The 19,769-nt window shown below is 48.1% G+C and overlaps 1 protein-coding gene across 9 annotated transcripts in view; it reads right to left on the minus strand.

Moving 5' to 3' along the window:
* Positions 1 to 19,769, minus strand: part of ZNF536 (zinc finger protein 536) — a 432,301-nt gene that overhangs the window by 221,596 nt on the left and 190,936 nt on the right. For all 9 annotated transcript variants that reach the window (XM_017654913.3, XM_073225546.1, XM_073225549.1 and 6 more), the window contains one exon: positions 14,569 to 16,740. In XM_017654913.3, coding sequence (XP_017510402.3) covers positions 14,569 to 16,738 — 2,170 coding nt within the window. In that variant the 5' untranslated portion in view covers positions 16,739 to 16,740. The remainder of the gene's footprint in view (positions 1 to 14,568; positions 16,741 to 19,769) is intronic.

Raw genomic sequence — 19,769 nt, forward strand, 5'->3', positions numbered from 1 at the left:
CTTGCAGGTCTATGGGTCTAGGCTCTGCCCTGCAATTTTAAGTTATTTGGCACATTGAGGGAAAGTGATGGGAAGTACGGACGCCTGATTGGCTCCTGGGAAAGTGCCCTTTGATCTGGGATGGAGCATTTCATTTAATTCTGTATAAGCCAACCAGCATTCCCTGACCACCCACATGCATACTACACTACGTGCTGGGGACCATGACAGGAATTCATCTAGAAGCTCTCTCAGTCCTATACCATGGCTGGCTGACCTCTGGAAAAGAAGTTCTCTGGATGCAGACCCTGCACCCTCAAGCGCCAGCTTCTTCCAAGAGGAGCTGGAGGCTACACGAGGCCTGGCTATGAGATACTGAAGGTCTAGGCCCTTCTGCATTTGCACCCCACAAGCCAGATCTGCCTGAGGCTGAGCTAGCAATAGGAAGAGAAGACCCTATTAGCAATGCCCTGAGGTTCTGGGAGAAGGGGCAGGGTCAGGCCAAGAACCCAGTTTCACTTCCTGCAAGGAAGCTGAAGGGTCAAAATGCTTTGGGGAGGACAACTACCTACATTATATTCAACCATCACACTACGTACCCCACGACATCCTTACCCACGTAACACACCCCAATACTCACACAGGCAAACATATATGGATACACACAACCATACTAGCACACATGTAAATGCACCAATGCACTCCCCAACACACACAACTACACCACACACAGACCAACACATACACCATACACTATTACATACATCTTCACACATACTTCATAATACATGTAACAACACACAAATATGCACTCCCCCAAACCAGTCACACCAACATGTTTGCATACCCCAAAACTACATCCTAATGCACACCCCAGTTCCCACACACACATACTGACATTCACATTCTCACCCTCCTTCACTTGTATACACATCAATACACATACGCAAGGCATGCACAACCACATACATACCAATATAGCTGACCCTTCAACATGATTTGGACTGCGTGGGTCCACTTATATGCAGATTTTTTCCAATAAGTATATTGGAAAATTTGGGGTAGATTTGCAACAATTTGAAGAATGTTTTCTCTTGCTTACGTTGTCATAAGAATATAGTATGTAGTACAAATAACATACAAAATATGTGGAAATCGACTGTTGATATTATCAGTAAGGCTTCCAGTCAACAGTAAACTATTAGTAGTTAAGTTTTGGGGAAATCAGAAGTTATACATGGATTTTTGACTGTGGAAGGGGTCAGTGCCCCTAACCCTCACATTGTTCAAAGTTCAACTAAACATCCATAGCCCAGGACACACACAACATACATTTAAACATGTACATACAATCACACAGCCACACATGCACCCTTAGTAACCTACATCCAAAAAACTAAGCCACCTCAGATACCCAAACCGCAGCACCAGCCCAGGACAGGATGACCCCTCTTACCCCAGGACGTTCACACCCCACCCAGCACATGCCACAAACACTCAAACACATGAACCCATGCCCACAGTGAATGGTCTGTTCCCAGCAGCTGTGGGCAATTTGAACCTGCTCATTTCCTCCCCCTACCCGTGACTGTAGACTCAGCACCCCAACTGGGCCCAGGCCCTTTCCTGGGAGCACCCTGAGTGGGCCCAAGCAGAGTGACAGCCCACAGCATTCTGCTTGGCGAAGGCCAGTGTCAAGTGGCCACTGGGTTTAGCCTTTGGTGCTCCGGAGGAGACAACAAAGAACTCAGCAGCCCCTCGTTTGGAAGGCTTCCCAGATGATAGCTCTGCCCTCCTAATTTACACCTCAGAGCACCGGCTGACCAGGGAGGAGGTTTAGAGCCCTCCTCCCCTCTTTCACTCCATCTGCGGGTGGGGGATTTCCCCTCCTCTGCTCTGGAAAAGCAGTGGGGCAGGAGAGAGCTGGTTCCCGGCCCAGCTGGGAGCATACTCACTAGACAGTAGCAGCCACAGCCTCGGCCCACTGTCCCGTTCTCTGTCCCAACACCCACAGCCTGGCCATCCCAACCCTGCCTACAAAGGAGAGCATGTAAACTATGGCTAGCTGAGCAGCATAGCATCAAAAGGAACTGGAGAAACTGAAGACTAAGGCAAACTCACACAGGCCGAGAACCAGGTCCCCAACAGCCAAGCCAAATCCTCGTGGCCTCATTCCTCCAATCTTGGGCCACTAGGGGCCCCCTGGGAACATGATGATTCTAAGACGTATGACATGCTGTGCATGTGACCTTGAGTAGGGGTTGGTAGGGGCACCTGCAACCACAGGCTTAAGGGATCACATGGTGCACAGGTGGGCCCCCTAAGTCCTGGGCAGGGCTGAGTCCCTGCTGGGCTATCCCCTTCCTCTCACAAAGAGAAGCGAGGACAGCCGTCACCAGGATACAGAGGTTAGGGGTGGTGTCTGAGCTCCAGAGCCTGGTCTCCTAGAGCGGGCCTGTGCAGCGTGGAGCTGGAGCTGGGGCTGGGAAGCAGGGCTTCTGCCTTCTGCTGTGCTCCCCCATGCCCAGCACAGGAAATGTGGGACTAACAGGCAAGAGGCCAGATAGACGAGTGTTTGAAACCCAGCTCCTCCAACCCAGCTTGGCAAGTCAACACAGCCACCCCATGCCTCAGTTTGCACATCTGGTGACACTCTCCCTGCCCAGACTGTAGGCTGTGGGAGGGCAGGTTTGGCACACAGTGGACAAAGGGGAAGACCTGTCAAGTCAGCTTTGGCAGTGGCCATCATCATTCCAGGCTGAGATGAGGCTCCATACACAGAAGAAGTGAAGCAGCAGAAGCAGACACCTGGAGAAAGGAGCCAAAGGATGCGTTCTCTCAAACAGCACAGTCTTACCTCGGAAAGCCCTGGGGGAGGGCCAGGCCCTCCTGCCCAGTTACAGCCCCCTGCCCACCTGGCTCAGGAGGCTGGTCTCTTTTAGATATCCTGAATGGGAGGGCAAATCCATCTGCTGCTGGCAGAACCTTGGAATGATGACATTTTGGACAGTTTGCTGCTCGGGCTCCAGGCCTCCTCTAGGCAAACCTCTGTGGGAAAGCTCATTTTTCCCATTCTCAGCTACTGGTCTAGATGAGATCACACTCTCACCGCCTTCCCACCCAGGGGTGAGCCCTGCTGACATGCATCCCATTCCCCTGGCCACAGCGACTAGTTCAGGAATGGGGTAACAATACCGTAAGAGATAATGCAAGGAGATAGTGGCTGAGCCTCCAGAAGAATGTTCTTCTTGGTGGTGTGGGATGTGAGGTCTCAGCTGTGGCAGCCTTTTTGCTGTTATGAGAGGAGAGAGTCCTTGGGGAAACCATTTGAGCTGCTAAATCAGATCAACTCCCAGTCCTCTCAGTGACTTAAACCACTGAATCTTTATGGTTATAGCTGTATTTACAGTCAGTTTGATCTGGGATTCATTGGTGGCAATAAAATATGCAAGGAGGCAGGCAGAGAGGTAACCACTGTGTAGTGACTCCACACGAAGGAAAGAAGCCAACTACCCAGGACAACGCCAGTCACCGCCTTACAAGGGCTCCTGACCATCTCCCAGGAGAGTGGGATAAGCCCAACTGACCTCTCTGTGTTACTAGGGACTCTAGCAAATGCCAGCCAGATTCCATGAGACTAAATCCGTGAGGCCCGCCCTTCAGTACTGTGTGACCCCACCAACCAATCAACTGGCCAAGTTCCTTGTTCTCCACCCAATAGTTTTATATTGTACAGTGAAGAAATAATCTGACAGGCCACATTTACTGTGTGCTTCCTCCCACTCAGGAACGTGCTGAGCACTTCCCAGAAAAACAAATGTGCCATGGGCTCTGAGGCACAGAGAGGCCAAGGAGCCCTTGGTGGGCCACACAGCTCTGAAGGGCCAGCATGGGAGCCCTCTGCAGAGACCACTCCATGGTCAGCACCCAGGAATGGAAGAGCAAGGCTTCAGTGGCACTGGGTAAGGGGCTCTGGTGGTACCAATCCAGTGGCAGGGCTCAACTGTCTCCATGGCATGGAGGCCCCAGACAGGGATAACCAGTGGGAAGACACTTGTTGGGAAAGGAAATAAAAGAGGGTCTATCCCCAGGCACTCTGGCCCCACAGGAATGATGTGACCTGGCTGCCTATCTTAAATGTTTAGAAGCTGTGTTTGTCTCGGTTAATATCCAGACTTAGAATGTTTTATTTCACAGAAAATAAAGAGCTGCTACAGTTTGCTGTGTACCAGAAGAAACTGTTTCCACCCATTCTCATAGTGTATCTGTGTGTAATTCACATCCCACCACCCAAAAAAACAAAAACTGCACTACTCACAGTGTCCTCAATCTGCTACTTACTCACGCTGCTGCAGATGGACATTTTGGCACCTGTGAGGCTACAGCAACCCCAGGTGGTTCACCTTACCTTCTGTGGGGCAGGTATGGATGGTTCCAAAGTCAGGTTAGTTTAGGTAAAACGGACAAAGCCTGAACCTTCCTTCCCAAGTGTAGTTCACAGACTCTCCATGCACTGTCTGTGGAGTCCCAGTGGGAGTCTGCTCACCACCTGACACTTGACTCTCAACCCTCTGCCACCTCCCCACCCCGGTCCAACTCACTGTCAGGGCCTGTAAGCTGAACCCTGGAGCCTGCCCCCAACTCCCTGGTGTGGAGCTGTCTGCCTCTCCCTGCTGCCCCTGCTTGGGGCCTGCTCCACAATGGTGTGCTGGGCTGCCCACCACACATGCCATGAGTACCTCACCTTTCCTATTTTGCTCCCCTCCTCGCCTTGGGGGCCTTCCTCAAAAACACCAGCTGGACTGTCCTAGATGTAAGCAAGAAAGGTCCTCTTCTGTGGCAAGACAGCAATCTCAACTCCATCTCACAGCCAGGGCTAGAGGACAGCCAGCCACAGGGGCTGAGGCGGGTGTTTGCTTTCCCTGGAAATCATGAGATTGGCCAGATTCTCCAGAGGGAGTGAGTCACCTGCCAGCGGAGTTACTGAGCTGATGGAGGGTGTTCCTCACCACTTCACGTCTCTCTGGAACAAATGTGGTGCCAAGACTCAGTGCTCCTCTAAGCCCTGGGGGAGGCCTGCTCATCTGTGTGTCTCAGCTTTGCATCCTCAGTATCTAGTGCATTTCTGGGCATTTAGAACCTACTTAATAAGCATTTTGTCATTGAATGCGCAAATTAATGAATTAATGAATGAACAAACAAATGAGTGAATTTATGAATGAACAAGTAAATCACAGAGTATGCTGGTTATAGGGAGCTACCCAACTTCAGATTTCATTATAACCTTAGGAGGCACTTTTCATGGTAAAAACTGCAGCATTGGAAGAAACGGCCTCAAGACACAGGACCCTGTAATAAACATCTGCAGCCTCAGAGTTGTTGCCTGTGACCAGAGATCCTACTGCTGGGAGTTTCACCTAAGGAAATAATTGTGCAGATGATCAGAGAGATTTACATGCCAAAAGGAAAACAATGGCAGTAACAGGGGATTGGCTAAATCATTTCACAGATGTAATTTTTTTCCTTCATAATTTTTCTAACATTTCTAATATTTTCTCAAAGAATATATTACTTATGTGATGTTTCCTTTTTAAGTATAGCTATTACTATAGAACAGGAGTCTGAAGAGGACAGCCCATGAGCCAAATCAGCCTGTCACCTGTTTTTAGAAATAAATTTTTACTGGAGCACGATCACACCCTTTCATTTATGGCTGAACTGAAGGATTATGACAGAGACTACATGGCCTGCAACACCTAAAATATTTATTATCCAGCCCCTTACCGAAAAAGTTTGCTGACCCTTGGGTAGAATATTCAATAAGAAAAAATATATGACACATATTTAAGTGAGAACTGTATCATACAGAAGTATGTGCAATATGATCTTTTTTTGTTAAACATATCTCTAGGTGTAAAAGGACTAGAAAGTAATGTACTAAAATGTTCACAGTGGTTCTCTCTGAGTGGTGAGCAGATATATTTAAAAATTATTTTTATTTTTTATTCAGCCATATTTTCTAAATGTCCAAGATGAACAAGAATTACTTTATATTAAGAAAAATAATAATAAAAATCTCATTAAACAACAATAGCAACAAAGAAGTCACTAAAGGTCCTCTTAGGAAACCCAATGGAAAGGGTTGAAGGTCACTTGTGAAGGATATTTCAGAGGGGCTCAGGCCCCAGCTGGGAGTGGACACAACCCTGCCGAGGCTCCTCCTACAGCAGGTATAATTTATGTCATACAGCAGCTTTGCTGAGGGATCACTTCAATTTTTCAGGGCAAATTACTTTAAAAAGTTAAAAACTTCAGCAACAAATGTAACAGAATATATTTAGCAATAAAAAGAAATGCATATCTTGGTCTCTAAAGAAACAACCACTGTACACATTTTATGTTGAACTAAACACAAGCAAGTTGGAAACTTTCCAAAATGCCTCTCAAGATGATTGAAGACAACCAACATGCCCAAAACCCACGGATGACAACCACTGAATTAAGAGTTTCAGGACATTGCTTTCATGGAGAGACGAGAGCACCATGGTAGGGGCCTGTTGTGTCATACATAGAGTGGCTTTGGAACTGAGGTCAAACCAAAGGAGACATTGGTGCCCACCTAAATTCCAGTCCAACAGACTGCCTCCACAGGGAAAGAGATGGAATCCTCTGTGGAATATTCTGGACCTAAGACACAGGGTAAAACATATCAAGGCTTCCCCACTGTGTATACCATGTCTCTGAGGAAAAGCTGAAAAATAATCTCCCCACACTTTGAAAGCAAGTGAGCTGGCACTGAAAGCCAGGCCCACCTACCACCCATTCTGCCAGCACTGGGCTGGGCACCCCCAAAGGATGGCCGGCCCCCCATGTGGCACAGTGAGCAGCCCTGCCAAGGAGTCAGCTTGCGCTGTGCCTCCCACCTCTCTCAGACACATGCCACATGTCACACAAAAACTCCAAGGCTCACAGCAATGAAGACATGGGCCTGGACAACTTTCCTGGGTGGGAAAAAGAAACAAACCTGAGCACATGAATCCCACCCAGACTGCACCCTTGGGCTCAGTGTGGCTCCCTTTTGCCTGGTGCACCCATCACACAGCTGCAGGGATGTTGAGACATGCATTGTTTGAGGGGCTCTGCAGCCTTTTTTGAAGATGTGCACCAGGGAAGAGATGGTGGCAAATCTCTGTGCTTGGCTCAGCCCTGTTTGTCACAAGCCAAGGCACGGAGACCTCAATCATGTCTCCCCAGCACATTTTAGAGGCACAATATTCATCTCTTACACTGTGTTAACAAGCCCGCTATTACAGGGTTTTATCAGTCACTATTCACAACAGTCCTGACTGATTCCACACCTTTGCACCCACCACATACCAGGCCTTAGGTGAAGACAGTAAGCAGAAGCAATGCAAAATAAAGGAAAACACAGCCCCAGAAAACTGAGTGCACTCCTGATAAAGCAAAGCTAAATCAGATCTGGCTCAAAATCACCAGGAGAGGCCCAGCAGAGGGAAAAGCCTGGCCAAACCGAGGACTTGCTTCAGCTATGTAGCTCCCCAGAGGGCCCCCCAGCCTTGCTCAGGTGCTTTGATACTCCGGTTCTGCCGGTGAAAAAAGCCCCAGAGCCCTGCCCAAGTCTTACTCCCCTGAGCTTTTTGGGAGGGTCCAAGGCTTTCTGAGAAGTGCTTTCCAGATGGCGCCTGGTGGCAGCCGTGCCAAACTCCACAGCTTAAGTAAATGTTGCCATCTTCCTGTCCTGCCAGGAAAAGGCAAGGGGGACCCACAGCTCCTCTCAGCTGCGGCTCCTCTCAGCTGCTGCTCCACTCACCTCCTGGGGAGAACAGAGAGCTGCCCCCACTTGCCCTGCACCCTGCTGGAGAGCCCCCTTTCCTCTGCATTTGCAAGCCTCACTGAGGCCCCCTCCTCCTTCCTCCAGGGGCCAGAGGGTCTGCAAGGGCAGAGGGACGTGCCTATCAGATGCCGACAGAGGAGAGGGAGGCAAAGGGGGGTGAAGACCGCAGAAGGGCAGCAAGCAGACCCAAAGGTCACAGGTGGCAAAGGTTCCAGGCCAATCATCATGAATTTGGGACAAGTGCATAAATCCAATCTCCTGATCTCTGCAGGTGTTTCTCCAACCCTACCATCAACACTCCAAGACACTCACCAGTTAAAGGAGTTAACTGCTCAGCACAAGCTCAGAGTGCTGCAAAATACTCCCAACATGAGTCTTTCCCCAGGATGCCCTCTGCTCTCCAGCTCATAAGCCCAAGCACCTGGTCAGCTCCCTTTAGAATCTAGTGGAATCTTGAGGGCCAATAAAATCTTGAGAGCAAGAAGCCTTATCCTTTCAGGAGTGTGCTTCTTATAAGCGAGCACAAAGCTTCATGCCAAAGAAGAGATTCAGAGGAATAACCCAGTGGAGAAGGGATTTGGGAGAACAGGAGGAGCCCAGGTGCCACCTAAATAGAGGCTGCCCCAGCTCTGCAGAAGCGGTAGCCGCTGGAAGTGCTGACATGATGGGCCTATGTTCCCAGGTACCTGAAGGCAAAGCAATAGACTAGACAAAAGGTGGCTCCTGCTTTTGGTCATGCCATCAAGCAGAGGCCATACCGTGGCTGCTTGCAAAGCGAATTGAAAATTCCAGCCCCAGCACACCCAACGTGGTGGCCAGGACCTGCACCCGGAACCTCCCATTCCAGTTATTGGGAATCATGCAGCTAATACTTCATGTTCTATTTTGAAAATTGACTGCTTAATTCTTTGCCTCATTGTAACCTGTCTTTTGCTAATTCTGTGTTTTCCTTACTACCATTAAATTTTGATTTAAATGAATGTTTCCTTTCCTTGCACTAACATGTGTACTGAAGAAGCACACCATGAGCACTTCAGGCTTCTCGGAGCTCTCTGGGCAGGAACGCAGCGTCCGTCAGAGCACCCAACAAGGACACTGTGATGTGGTGCCCATCCTGACGAAGGGCAGAGTGAGGTGGCAGGGCTAAACACGGTAGGGCGTTGGGTGACTGAGGCCAGAAATGGAATCCTTTGGACAGAAAATGGTGTCCTGGGAATCTCCAGGAACAGAGAGGAGGTTTTGCTTCTAGGATTTTATGACACACATTTTTTACATCACACCCCTGATTTGAAGACTTCTAGAGCCAACACAGTATCTTTCTTCCTGAAATGCTATGTGACAGCACCATGGGGCAGCCCCATGGAAGTGGGATTTATAGCTACATGCAAAGTGGTGAGAGAGACAGCAAAAGCCCCCGAGTGGCACTGAGTATTCCCAAATAATTGCTTCTAGACACAAGATAATCAAAGTGCTCAGAGTGAACGGGAAGTTTATATAAAGGAGCTGCTCGTAGGCATCCATTTCCCAGGACAGGTGGAGGAGATATGAATCAGCATCCGAGGCTACCCTACTCCCTACATCCGAGGCTCCAGCATGATGCCCCAGTGGGCAGAGCACCCCACAGGCCCAGGGGAATGGTGGGAGACCAGAGGGAGGGCACCTGGACCTCTGACTTGTGCCCATCTGATGACTCTCCCCAGGAGTCAGTCCAAGTATGGCCAGCATATTGGTCTAGGAAGCGGCCACATCACAGGGAGGAAGGGCCCTACCAGCATTTGCCTGTGCACACAGCTTGGGCACATACAAGCCGAGCCTCTCTAAATCTCCACAAACAGGGCAGCCGCCTGCACACACTTCCAAGTCGGACGGAAGGGCTGCATATGGCGCTCGGTTTTAACAGCTGAGCTTTAAAAAGTGCAGCTTTTCATCTCACTGAACCAGCTCCCAAATTAGGGGGTGAGCAAGGGAGGGAGGCGGTCAGAAAAAAAGGAACGCTGGAGTGGGGTGGGGGTGGGAGGACTTCCATGCTAAATTTGACTTCACAAGGAATTTCAGAGTATTATCTGCTCAGAATGTCCCTCTGGAAAATGAAATATTGTTCCCTCCTTGTCATCCTCAGGTTTACTAATTTCAAGTTATCAATTTCATCTTTAAAAAATGATTTGTTTTTCTTTTCCTTTTTTCTGTTTTTAATAAAAATGAAGGAGTCTATTTATGAGGAAATCATTCACATGCCTTAGATTGGGTTAACAATTTTTAAGTAAATTTGTAAATAGGATTATTGTTATCCAAAGTTCTGTTCAGCAAAGAGATTAGTTGCTACAATGCCCAGGGGGCTTCCCCTGGTCCTTTTAATTCCCTGCCTGGAGGTGGAAGGTGCTGGGAGAGGAATAGAAGGGAGAAGCCTGATAGAGCAGTTTTCCTGGAATAGCCTGGAAACTTTTACTTTCTGTTTCCTCTGCTGATAATGACTGTCTTCGGCTCTGCAACCAGCTCCCCTCTTCCCCCTCCCAGCCCCCTGTTGCTGCACGCCATCCCCGAGCTCCAGTATAAAGTTTGGCTTTTGCAGCAGGAAGCAGCTGGGCCAAGCAACCAGCGAATGATAATGACCTCAGAAATCTGCTGTTCGCTCGGCAACAATAGGGTGCTCAGTCTACTGGAAAATTGTGTTCATCAGCTAACTCTGCTCAGTTACTAATTGACATTGCCAAATATTTTAAGAACAATTGGAATGCACAAGCAAAAAAAAAAAAAATGAAGATCTTAATCCTCGGACTTAAATTTTTTTCTTTTTCTTTTTCTTTTTTACCCCCTTGTTTTGGGTGCCTGGATTTGCTTGTGTGGAGCAGGCAGTAGTTATCATGAATGGGGGCAGGAAGGAGGAGCCACATGAGAAAAAGAGGTGGAAAAGAAAGAAAATCTATCATATCACTATACACCCGATGTAAATGCAAGGAAGCCCTGGATAAAGGCCTTTGATGCTGTGGTCAATGGGCCTACACAGGATGGAGACCCAGCATTTCAGGAATGCTGCTCAGGCAACAAAAGGAGACCCCTCGAGGCTTCCAGACCAGCTGATCAAATAATCCTTGTGCATCTCAAAATATTATACCAGAAATAGTAGGGGTTAAGGATATTTTCATCTTTGCATCTCTCCCTGGCTTTCCATTGATCACTTAACTTAGCTGACTTTATTTAATGAACAGAGGGTCAATGCATTCAATTACCCCTTTCCCACCATCAACACTTCAATTAGCCCCTCTCCAAAATTATGGGGAATGTGGAAGGTAACTGCCCTGTTGGATATAATGAACAGTATCGTTTCTTAGTACATTAAGTTTTAATTATTCTGAGCGTGATTTCCAAAGCAAAATCTAAAGAAACAGAACTTGGGCCATCTTCTGATTCAGAGTATAACTCGAATCTGAGCACAGTCTCAGATGAGGTTTTAGTGAAAGATGCAGAGATAAATGCCACTGGAGCATTTACATGCCAGCCAGAAATGAGGGAGCATCAAAACAGCCACCCTGCTTTCTGAACATCACAAAAAAGTAAAATGTATAAGCTGCTGCTTTCCAAAGTTTCCCTTTGCATTGTATATGGAGGCAGAAATGACATCTATTATGGTGTAAAATTATCGGCATGTCAGATAAGCAACAACAATTACAAAAATGAAACAAAGGGGAAAGATGGGCAAGTGATCTGTGTGACTAGTTTTGTCCATTTTCTGTTAGAAAATATGACCTCTCAATTTGTCAAAGGTCCTAGTTTTCGCAGTTGATCTTAAGCTTAGTTCTCAGCAGTTTGGAGAGCCAAAGAACAAACACATTTTCTGGTTCACTGGAATCATTTTCACATGTTCACTGATTCAAACATTCTTTTGCTCACATAACAAACAGCTGCATCCCACATTAGCCTAGCCAGTGACAGTCGCCCATCTCGGCAATAACTGTTTGATTGCAAACTTGACCCCTTCTTCGTCTCGGTCTGAGCAAGACATTTTTAAACAGCCACTCCGTTCCCAATCCTCCTTTGCAAAGAATTACATCAGATAACAAAGGACGTTTCTGCCACTCATTGTAAGCCTTCTTCTGGAGATCTGTTCTAAGAGGCTCTCTGTAAAAAGGTTTTTTATGATGAATTCAGAACTACTATCATGTTAAGAGCAGCAATTTATAAAGAAGAATTCATTGGTTAAGATCTGAAAAAATAGTTTCTCAGGCCCTACTGACCCAGTTTTCAACAAAAAAAGAATCAAGTGATGCAAATTAAGTTTTGTGACATTGTTATGCAGTCTGAGAAATTTGTAAAACCGTGTTTTGCAGTTATTTCTTAATAGAAGCCTTAATAAGTACTTCTTTCTTTACTTAAGGGCTTAAAGACTTTTTTGTCTCCCCTTCACCTTGCAGGTTTCTCCCTAAACAGGTAATAATAAAATACCTATTGTGTCAAGATTTTTATTTAAATGCTCGTTTTAATCACACTTTACACAAGTCATACTTGTTATAAATAAGAGGGAAGACTAACCAGATTTGGTTAAGAGTCCTAATCCTAGGGAAACCTAAACGGCCCGGGCTTACAGCTGATTTGGACTGTATGTTGGTATGCCTCAATTTTCCTACTTACTCAAAAAATTATGAAAGAATCTAATTTGAATATGAACAAAACAAAGAAGTCAACCAGAAATGTAAGAATCAGTATGCACAATTGTAAAATACTTCAATGGGGGAAATAAAAGTAAGCAGAGAACAAAACTCAAGTATAATTCTCCTTTGAGAGTTGTGAGCCCTGCTGGTTTTTTTAGCAAAATGGGTTTTTCCAGCCGAGTATTTAGAGATACGGAAACAACAGAACTAGGAATAGCATGAGGCTATCACTTGGCCAGAAGGTGAGAAAAACATGGTAAACACGTCATTAATAAGGCCGAACACTTGGTGTCAGAATATTCTGCTGAGACCTTTACATTTCAGGAGGTCTGGGAGAGGGATGAAAATCTGTCAGTGTGAACCCCACATCACTCCAAAAACTTAGGGGAGCCAGTTTGCTCCCTGCTTTCTGCCCCTGAAAGGTTCCAAATCCAAAAACAGTGAGATGACACTCCCTAGAAGAGGGGACCTCTTCAAAGGAGGCCAGAAATAGTCCCTCCTGACAGGACAGGGGGAGGCCTGGCACCTCCCTGCCTCTGCACAGAGATCCGTTTTGATAGAGTTCCCGCTGTCAGGCAGTGAAACTTGAAAATCCTTCTCTGGCATCTTGCATGTTCCGTGCCGTGGTCACTCTGTGCGGCGTGACCTCACCCCTTCAAGGTACTCACGTTCCTTATTAGACTCTTCCAGAGTGTCTCACCAGAAATAAATCACAAACGAGTCTAGGACTCCAGGAGTAGACAGTGTGTTTCATGGGTATTTAAGCAGCAGCATTAAGTGCTATCGGAATCTCTGGAATGTGGAGTTCAGATTTATGTGTCTTAACAATTCTTTACCGGTTTGTAATAAGCCAGCAGACTCACACTTTATTTTAATATTAATTTTGTCCTAGAAGAAGGGTATAGTGAAGCATGACAATAACAACAGAACTAAACTGGCATCTACTTAATAACTGTAGCAGGGAATTGCCTGAATACTGAAATATTTATTGCAGCCAAGTAAGGGAAAGAAAAGAAGAGAAGTAAAACTTTTGAAAATGCCCCTCACCAGTGCACTGTCGCATCCTTAACTGCGGGCAATGCAGTGCCTTGAGGTGCCTCAAACTGTCTTTCATTTTCTAGACTTAATGGCTGATTGCAGAAATCAATGTTGCCATTAGTAACAGGGTATTTGTTATGGCATGATTTCCTCTGTTGTTAGGCTGCAGAATGATTACAGTATTAGCGAGATGCTTTCTTTATAAAGGGCTGGAGATATAACTTTCAATTTACTATCCATTAGTAAGGGGCTTTGGAAATATGGACGGAGGCAACAAGCTTACCTGCTGTTAGGTAGTGATTTTAATTTAGCTGTCTTAGGCTAGCGGGTTTTTTTTCCCCCCCCAAACTGGGCCAGGAAGCTTCAGCATTTCACAGACATTTTGATGACAGATTTTCTGCTTTGCTATTTTAGACCCCAAAGCTGTATCGCCCGTGTAACACAGACAATTTAAGACATGCAGGCGCACATCTGTGTTTCAAACCTCTGTGCATTTCCAAACCATCAGAGGAGAGTGACGTGGTTCTTCAGGTTAGAGGAACCTGGCAGGTGAGCCATGTCACAATTTTAGAAGGGGACAGGGCACAGGTTTGGTCTGGGGAGAGAGAATAGGGTGCCCAAATGAGAGAATTATCTGAAAATCCCTAAGGGAAAGATGGTGAGGGTCTGACCTTACACATTCACATCTATGGATGGAGCCAAATGCCAGCTCCCAGGTTCCAGATAAGAGATGATGGCAGAGGGGTCAGGAAATTGAATGGGGGCAGGCAGGCTATTGGAGGGGAAGGGTAGGGTATGTCCCCTTGGCAAAGGTACCAACTGGCCATCTCTGCTACAAGGGAGAAGGATCAAGTTACCTTTCTGGTAGCTTTGTTCAAAGGAAGGCCAAAGAGTTGGAAAGGTCAGGTCCACAGATGCCATCAGGCCTCATGACCTCAGAACTGACACTGAAGAGGCAGAAGGCCCTTCCTCGACGAGGCCTGCCTAGAAGCAAGTGGCTGCAGAGAGCCGCTGGGCACTGCTCCTCCCCCATCTTCCCTGGCAACCTACCTGAGGAGGACGGCGAGGAGGGATGCGGGCTGTCCTCTTGGGCGCTCCCGGGCTGGGAGAGCCCGCCTCCGACCCCACTCTCCTCGGTGACATTGGAGGAGCCCGGCGTGGTAGAGCGGCTCACAGACTGGGACTCCTGGTCGCTGCCCGAGCCGCGCCGCTCCTCCAGGCCCCCGTGCAGCCCGTCCTCATCGCCCTTGCGGTCCCGCTTGTGGACGCGGGAGTGCACGACCACCTGGTGGTAGGTGCGGAACACCCGGCCACAGTCGGGGCACTCGGTGGGCTTCTCCTTCATGTTTCCAGGACCCTGCAGGTTATATTCGAGTGCCTGGTTTAGCCCATGTGACAAAAAATCCCGACTGCCTTCTAAAGGGTCGAGCTTATTTGGCAGCTCCCTCTGATTGCCCACTTTGGTGCTGTGAACCAAATCAGCAGGCATTTTCTGCTTGGAGCCATCTGCTCCCACTAACACGTACTCCCGCTTCTCCTTATCAAACATAACTCCGGCGTTTGCCAAAGCGTCTTCGTGGTTGCGCTGGAGCTGATGCTCTTTAGACAAGAAGCCATGTTCCATGGCCATACCCCTGGCCATGAGCTGCCAAGCCTGGTAGCTGTTCACAGGGTCCATTTCTGCCGCTTTGGCAGCTGCCTGCAACCGTTCGATGCAGCTGGATTTCAGCGGCGGTACAAGGTTGAGGCATCCCAGGAGAGAGTGCTTGTCGCCATCAGGGATGCTGTGGGCCATGCTAGAGATGGGGGACAGCAGTTTCCCCAGGACCTCCCTCTCCTTCATGGGCAGCTCCCCTTTGCCATAGAGCTGGCTGGGCTCGCTCATGCTGGCTTTGTCTGGAGCCATGAAGCCACTCTGCAGGCAGGACAGGTACCTGGAGTACAGGTTGGCATGGGCCTCCTGGGACATGCCACCCATGGGCACCGGCACCTCGGGGTCACTGGGGGACTTATTCTTCACAGACAGCTTGTTGAGGTGGACCTTCATGTGGTTCTTAAGGAACCAGGGCTCTTTGAAGCGCCGGCCACAGATCTGGCAGCAGTGCTCGAAGGAATCTTTATGCTTCCGCATGTGGCCCTTAAGGAACCACGCCTGGCTGAACACCTGCCCACAAACCTCGCAGCGGAACTCATTGGCCGACTGCTCCCCACCGCCACTGGGGCCCTGGCCCTGGGCAGACTCGGCGGTGATGTGGGCCTTCTCCACGTGGCTGATGAGCTCCTCCTCTTGAGAGGCAGCAAAGTCGCACAGTGTGCACTTGTAGGGCTTGTGCAGAATGCGGATGTGGCGGTCCAGTTCCTCCCGCTTCTTGAACTTGCCCTTGCAGAAGGTGCAGCGGAAGCCAGTGGCAGGGGCCACTGCATCCTCTTGCACGCTGGCTGGCTTGGGCGAGGGCACCGGGTTGGCCATGTCGGGCACACTGTGGTTGGCGGGCAGGGCCAAGTTGCAGGAGGTCAGCGGGGCTTGCTGGGCATGTGGCAGGGGCTTCAGGTCGGGCCGGGGCTGTAGCAGGCTGCTTTTCATCTGCTTGTCCCTCAGGATGGCCCTCTCCTCCAGCTCGTGCAACAGGCGGTTCTCCTCACGCACCCGCCCGCGCCCCTTCCCCAGGTTGCCCAGCTTGTGGGTCCGCAGGTGAATCTTTAGGTTCCCCTTCTGCGCCGCCCGGTGGTCACAGTAGGGGCACTTGAAGGGCTTCTCGCCTGTGTGAGTGCGCATGTGCAGGGAGAGGATGCTGTTGAAGCGGAAGCGCTTGCCGCACAGGGGACAAGGGTACTTGCGATTTTTGCGGGCATCATCCTCGATGTCACTCATCTGAGACATGATGCCCAGGTTCTGCCCGTTGAGGAATTGCTGCAGGTCCACCCGCCCATTGAGGCTGGTATCGACGTCCCGGCCCAGCTGATTGGCCAGGAGTGCCATCTGACTGCCCATGGGCTGGCCACTCATGGGCACGTGGGCCTTCTCATCCAGGGGCGCAGGCGTCTTCTCCTCCGGGTTGGGCCGTGGGTGCAGCTCTGGGAAGGCATGGCTAAGCTGGGAGGTGATCTGGTGCAACTTCTGACTCATGGCATACTGGCCATTGAGGACAGGGCTGCTCAGGTGGGGCTCAGCTTCTGGCGCCGCTGAGGACACTCCAAGGCACAGACTGGCTTCTTCCATCCCTGGAAATAAAGAGAGAGTTCAGGTCTGTGCCAGGTACCATGGCGCAGTGAAACAACAGCATCAGCTGGTGGGGAATTTGCATTTCATGCCTTACCTACACATAATAATGCTAAGGAATTATACTCAAAAACAATAATAAAAAAATGAATTATTAAATGCCAATTATGCAATATGGCATTGCTCTCCAATTTGTTTTGGCGATAGATTGTCTTCCTTGTATTTTCTATTTACAGACTGCAATTATTCATTCAGATTTAAATTATTAATGTTTTACCACTTTCAACACCTAATAACAAATCAAGGGTCTACGTGTTAAACTTTTCCTTCATCCCCCTGGTAGCACCTGCACCTGTTGGTTCAGTTCAGAGTTTGCCTTGGAGCAGAATGGCTTTAACTGCAAGACCAAGAAGACACACGTGGAACTTTTGTTTCTGGTTGCTATATTCAATACATTCACCAGTCTGAGATGAGAGAGATTATTTGGCCCCCCCAAAAAAACAAAAAAAGACCAATGGCATGATATTTACTGGTACATAATAAAACAAGATAATGTTTTGGGAAAAAATAAAGTAAAGGACAGGCTTTAGAACAATAAAAGGGATTTTGCTTTAGTCAACAAAAAGTGCAGTAATATCTCATTAAGCTGATTAGTATGCTGCTTAGAAACAGTACTAGGTGCTGTAACACATGATTATAATCATAAAAATCCTTCAGTGTTTGCAAGGAAGCATTAACGAGGTATATTAAATTTTAAGGAGACTGCGAGTAGCGGCTTTGCAAACCTCAGAGATTAAGATTTAACCCTTATGTTACAAAACACTGTTATTTTGTCATTTGGTAACTGTGCCCATCAAAAGAAGGATAAATTATCTCATGACAAAATCTTAGTGGATTGTTGAGACTGTTCAGTTTTGGGTGGGGTAAAGACTCCCACCATATATTGGGCTCTCCCTGTCCATTCACTGGCATGATAGCTGAGGCAGGGACCTTGACTAGGCTTAAAGATATCTTGTGTAGAACTAGATAAAAAACATCCCTGGCAAAATCCAGGGATGATGCCATAGGAAGTCTCAACCAAGTTTGAGTGTTTTTAATAACTTTCCCAATATACAGTAATGAGTATAAATTGTACCTGCAGTATGTGTTTTGCAGAAAATTAGAACTCAAAGCTGTTTGTTAAACACTAACACTCAAAGCTGGTCTGCCTAATTGTCTTTAATAGCCCTCCTTACCCCATCTCCAACCTGTGCTGTTAGGAGGAAAAGGGTGGAGAGAATGGCCCTCTCCACATCAGAGCATGTAGGGAGTTCAACTTTGAAAGGCAATGAACCCGTGCCTGGGGTCTTTCTATTTCCAGATCTTTCACGTGAAGGAGTCCAAATTAGTTTCCTGCCACTGGAACAGGAAACACATCTATCCTCTTTGTAGCTCAATGTTTACATGTGTTGGCCAGCCAGGTGGCCCAGGAGCAGCGCTTAACCCTAGCCAGGAATAATTCCTGGACCAAGTAATTTCCCAGGGGAACCTGTGGGGACAGAGCTCAACTGTGGAGGAAGCACACTCAGCCCCAGTGGGGTCTGCTGCCTGCTGGGCCTCCTGACAAGCAGACTGTATATGGCATGGAGGGTCTCCAATGGGAGACCTGACTTCCTTGGCAAGAGGACAGGGGCTTTGAGTCCATCTTGCAAGGGAGGGGAAGAAAAAGATACGGATGTTTATTTGAGGGAGGGGGAAAAACTGCAACCATGGTGCAGGCCTAACTGTGTCCATGAATGGTGACACTGTATACACTCACACACAGAAGTACATGGCCATTTGCTGTAAAAGCAGGCTTCTAATTTGCTATCTTTCCTTTTTGTTTCTGGTGGCAGTCTATACCTTCCCCACCACCACCAACAAAAAAAAAGTCCATTTTGGAACCTGGCCAGAAGGAGTCAATTCTCATGGAGATTCTTGCATTTATTCACCAAACCTGCTGAGTTCCCACTGTGTGCCAGGCCCTGTCCTCGGCACTGAAGACATGCTGGTGGACAAGACTGGCTGGCTGCAGCATTCATGGCACCAACCAACAGCAGGAAGGAGCAGGCCCAGTGTGCACAAGTTGCTAGAGCAGCAGTAGTGCTGGAAAGCTCCAGGCAGGGTCTCTAACAGCCCCCAGGCCCTGCTGGAGCTCCTTCTCTGCTTTCAAGCCCCTTCCAGCTGTGCTAGCTCCTCTCCTGAGCAAACAGGGATCATGAACCTGAAGCCACTTGGGAGTGCTCAGAATTCTGCCCAGCATGGTCTGGGGAAGTTTGGAAAGTCCAAAGCCAACATGGCTGGCCCACTTCCAAGGGCTGCCCAGTTGGCCTGCTCGGAAGACATGAATCCAGAAAAATGGGCTATTTTCAGGTTGCTGCTGATGAGCTGACGCCAATTCAGCAGGAGAGAGAGGAGGCTAAACGTGCAATACAGCGAGACTGCAAATCAGATTGGATAAGAAGCATCAAGTTGAAGACCATCTCCCCATCCCTGTATTCATGCTGGGCAAGTAATAGCTCAACTTTTCAAATAATGAATGTGAGCATTTTTCAAGTTAGGTTTGGATATGGAATTTTTTTATTTTATGTTAAAAATTTTTTTCAGTCAATATAGCTTGTTTAAAACTCCTTTAAGCAACTGGTTTTCAGGTGCCGTTGCTGAAATCTCAGCTGAGAGGGGACAGAACGTTCTAGAATGTGCAGTGGTTCTAACAGTTGGCTCCTTCTCCTCATGCAGGTCTCAGCTCACATAGCCCCTCTCACAAAGGTCCTCAGCGGCCCACCTTGTATGAGGCTGATGTCCCAGCTTCTCTCCCCTTGTTCACTTTCTTCTTCATAGCACTTAGCCTAGGGCAAAGTTTGGTTGCCGACCCTTCTGTGGATGTGCTTCTTTTCTATGAGGGTAGGATCATGTCTGCTTTGGTCACAGATGAAGCCTCAAGGTCTAAAGCAGAGCTGGCTCATTGTTAGTATTTTCTGACCAAAAGGATGAATGAATGAACTGACCCTAT

Source organism: Manis javanica, chromosome 17 (assembly GCF_040802235.1).
Source record: "Manis javanica isolate MJ-LG chromosome 17, MJ_LKY, whole genome shotgun sequence".
NCBI classification, from domain to species: domain Eukaryota; kingdom Metazoa; phylum Chordata; class Mammalia; order Pholidota; family Manidae; genus Manis; species Manis javanica.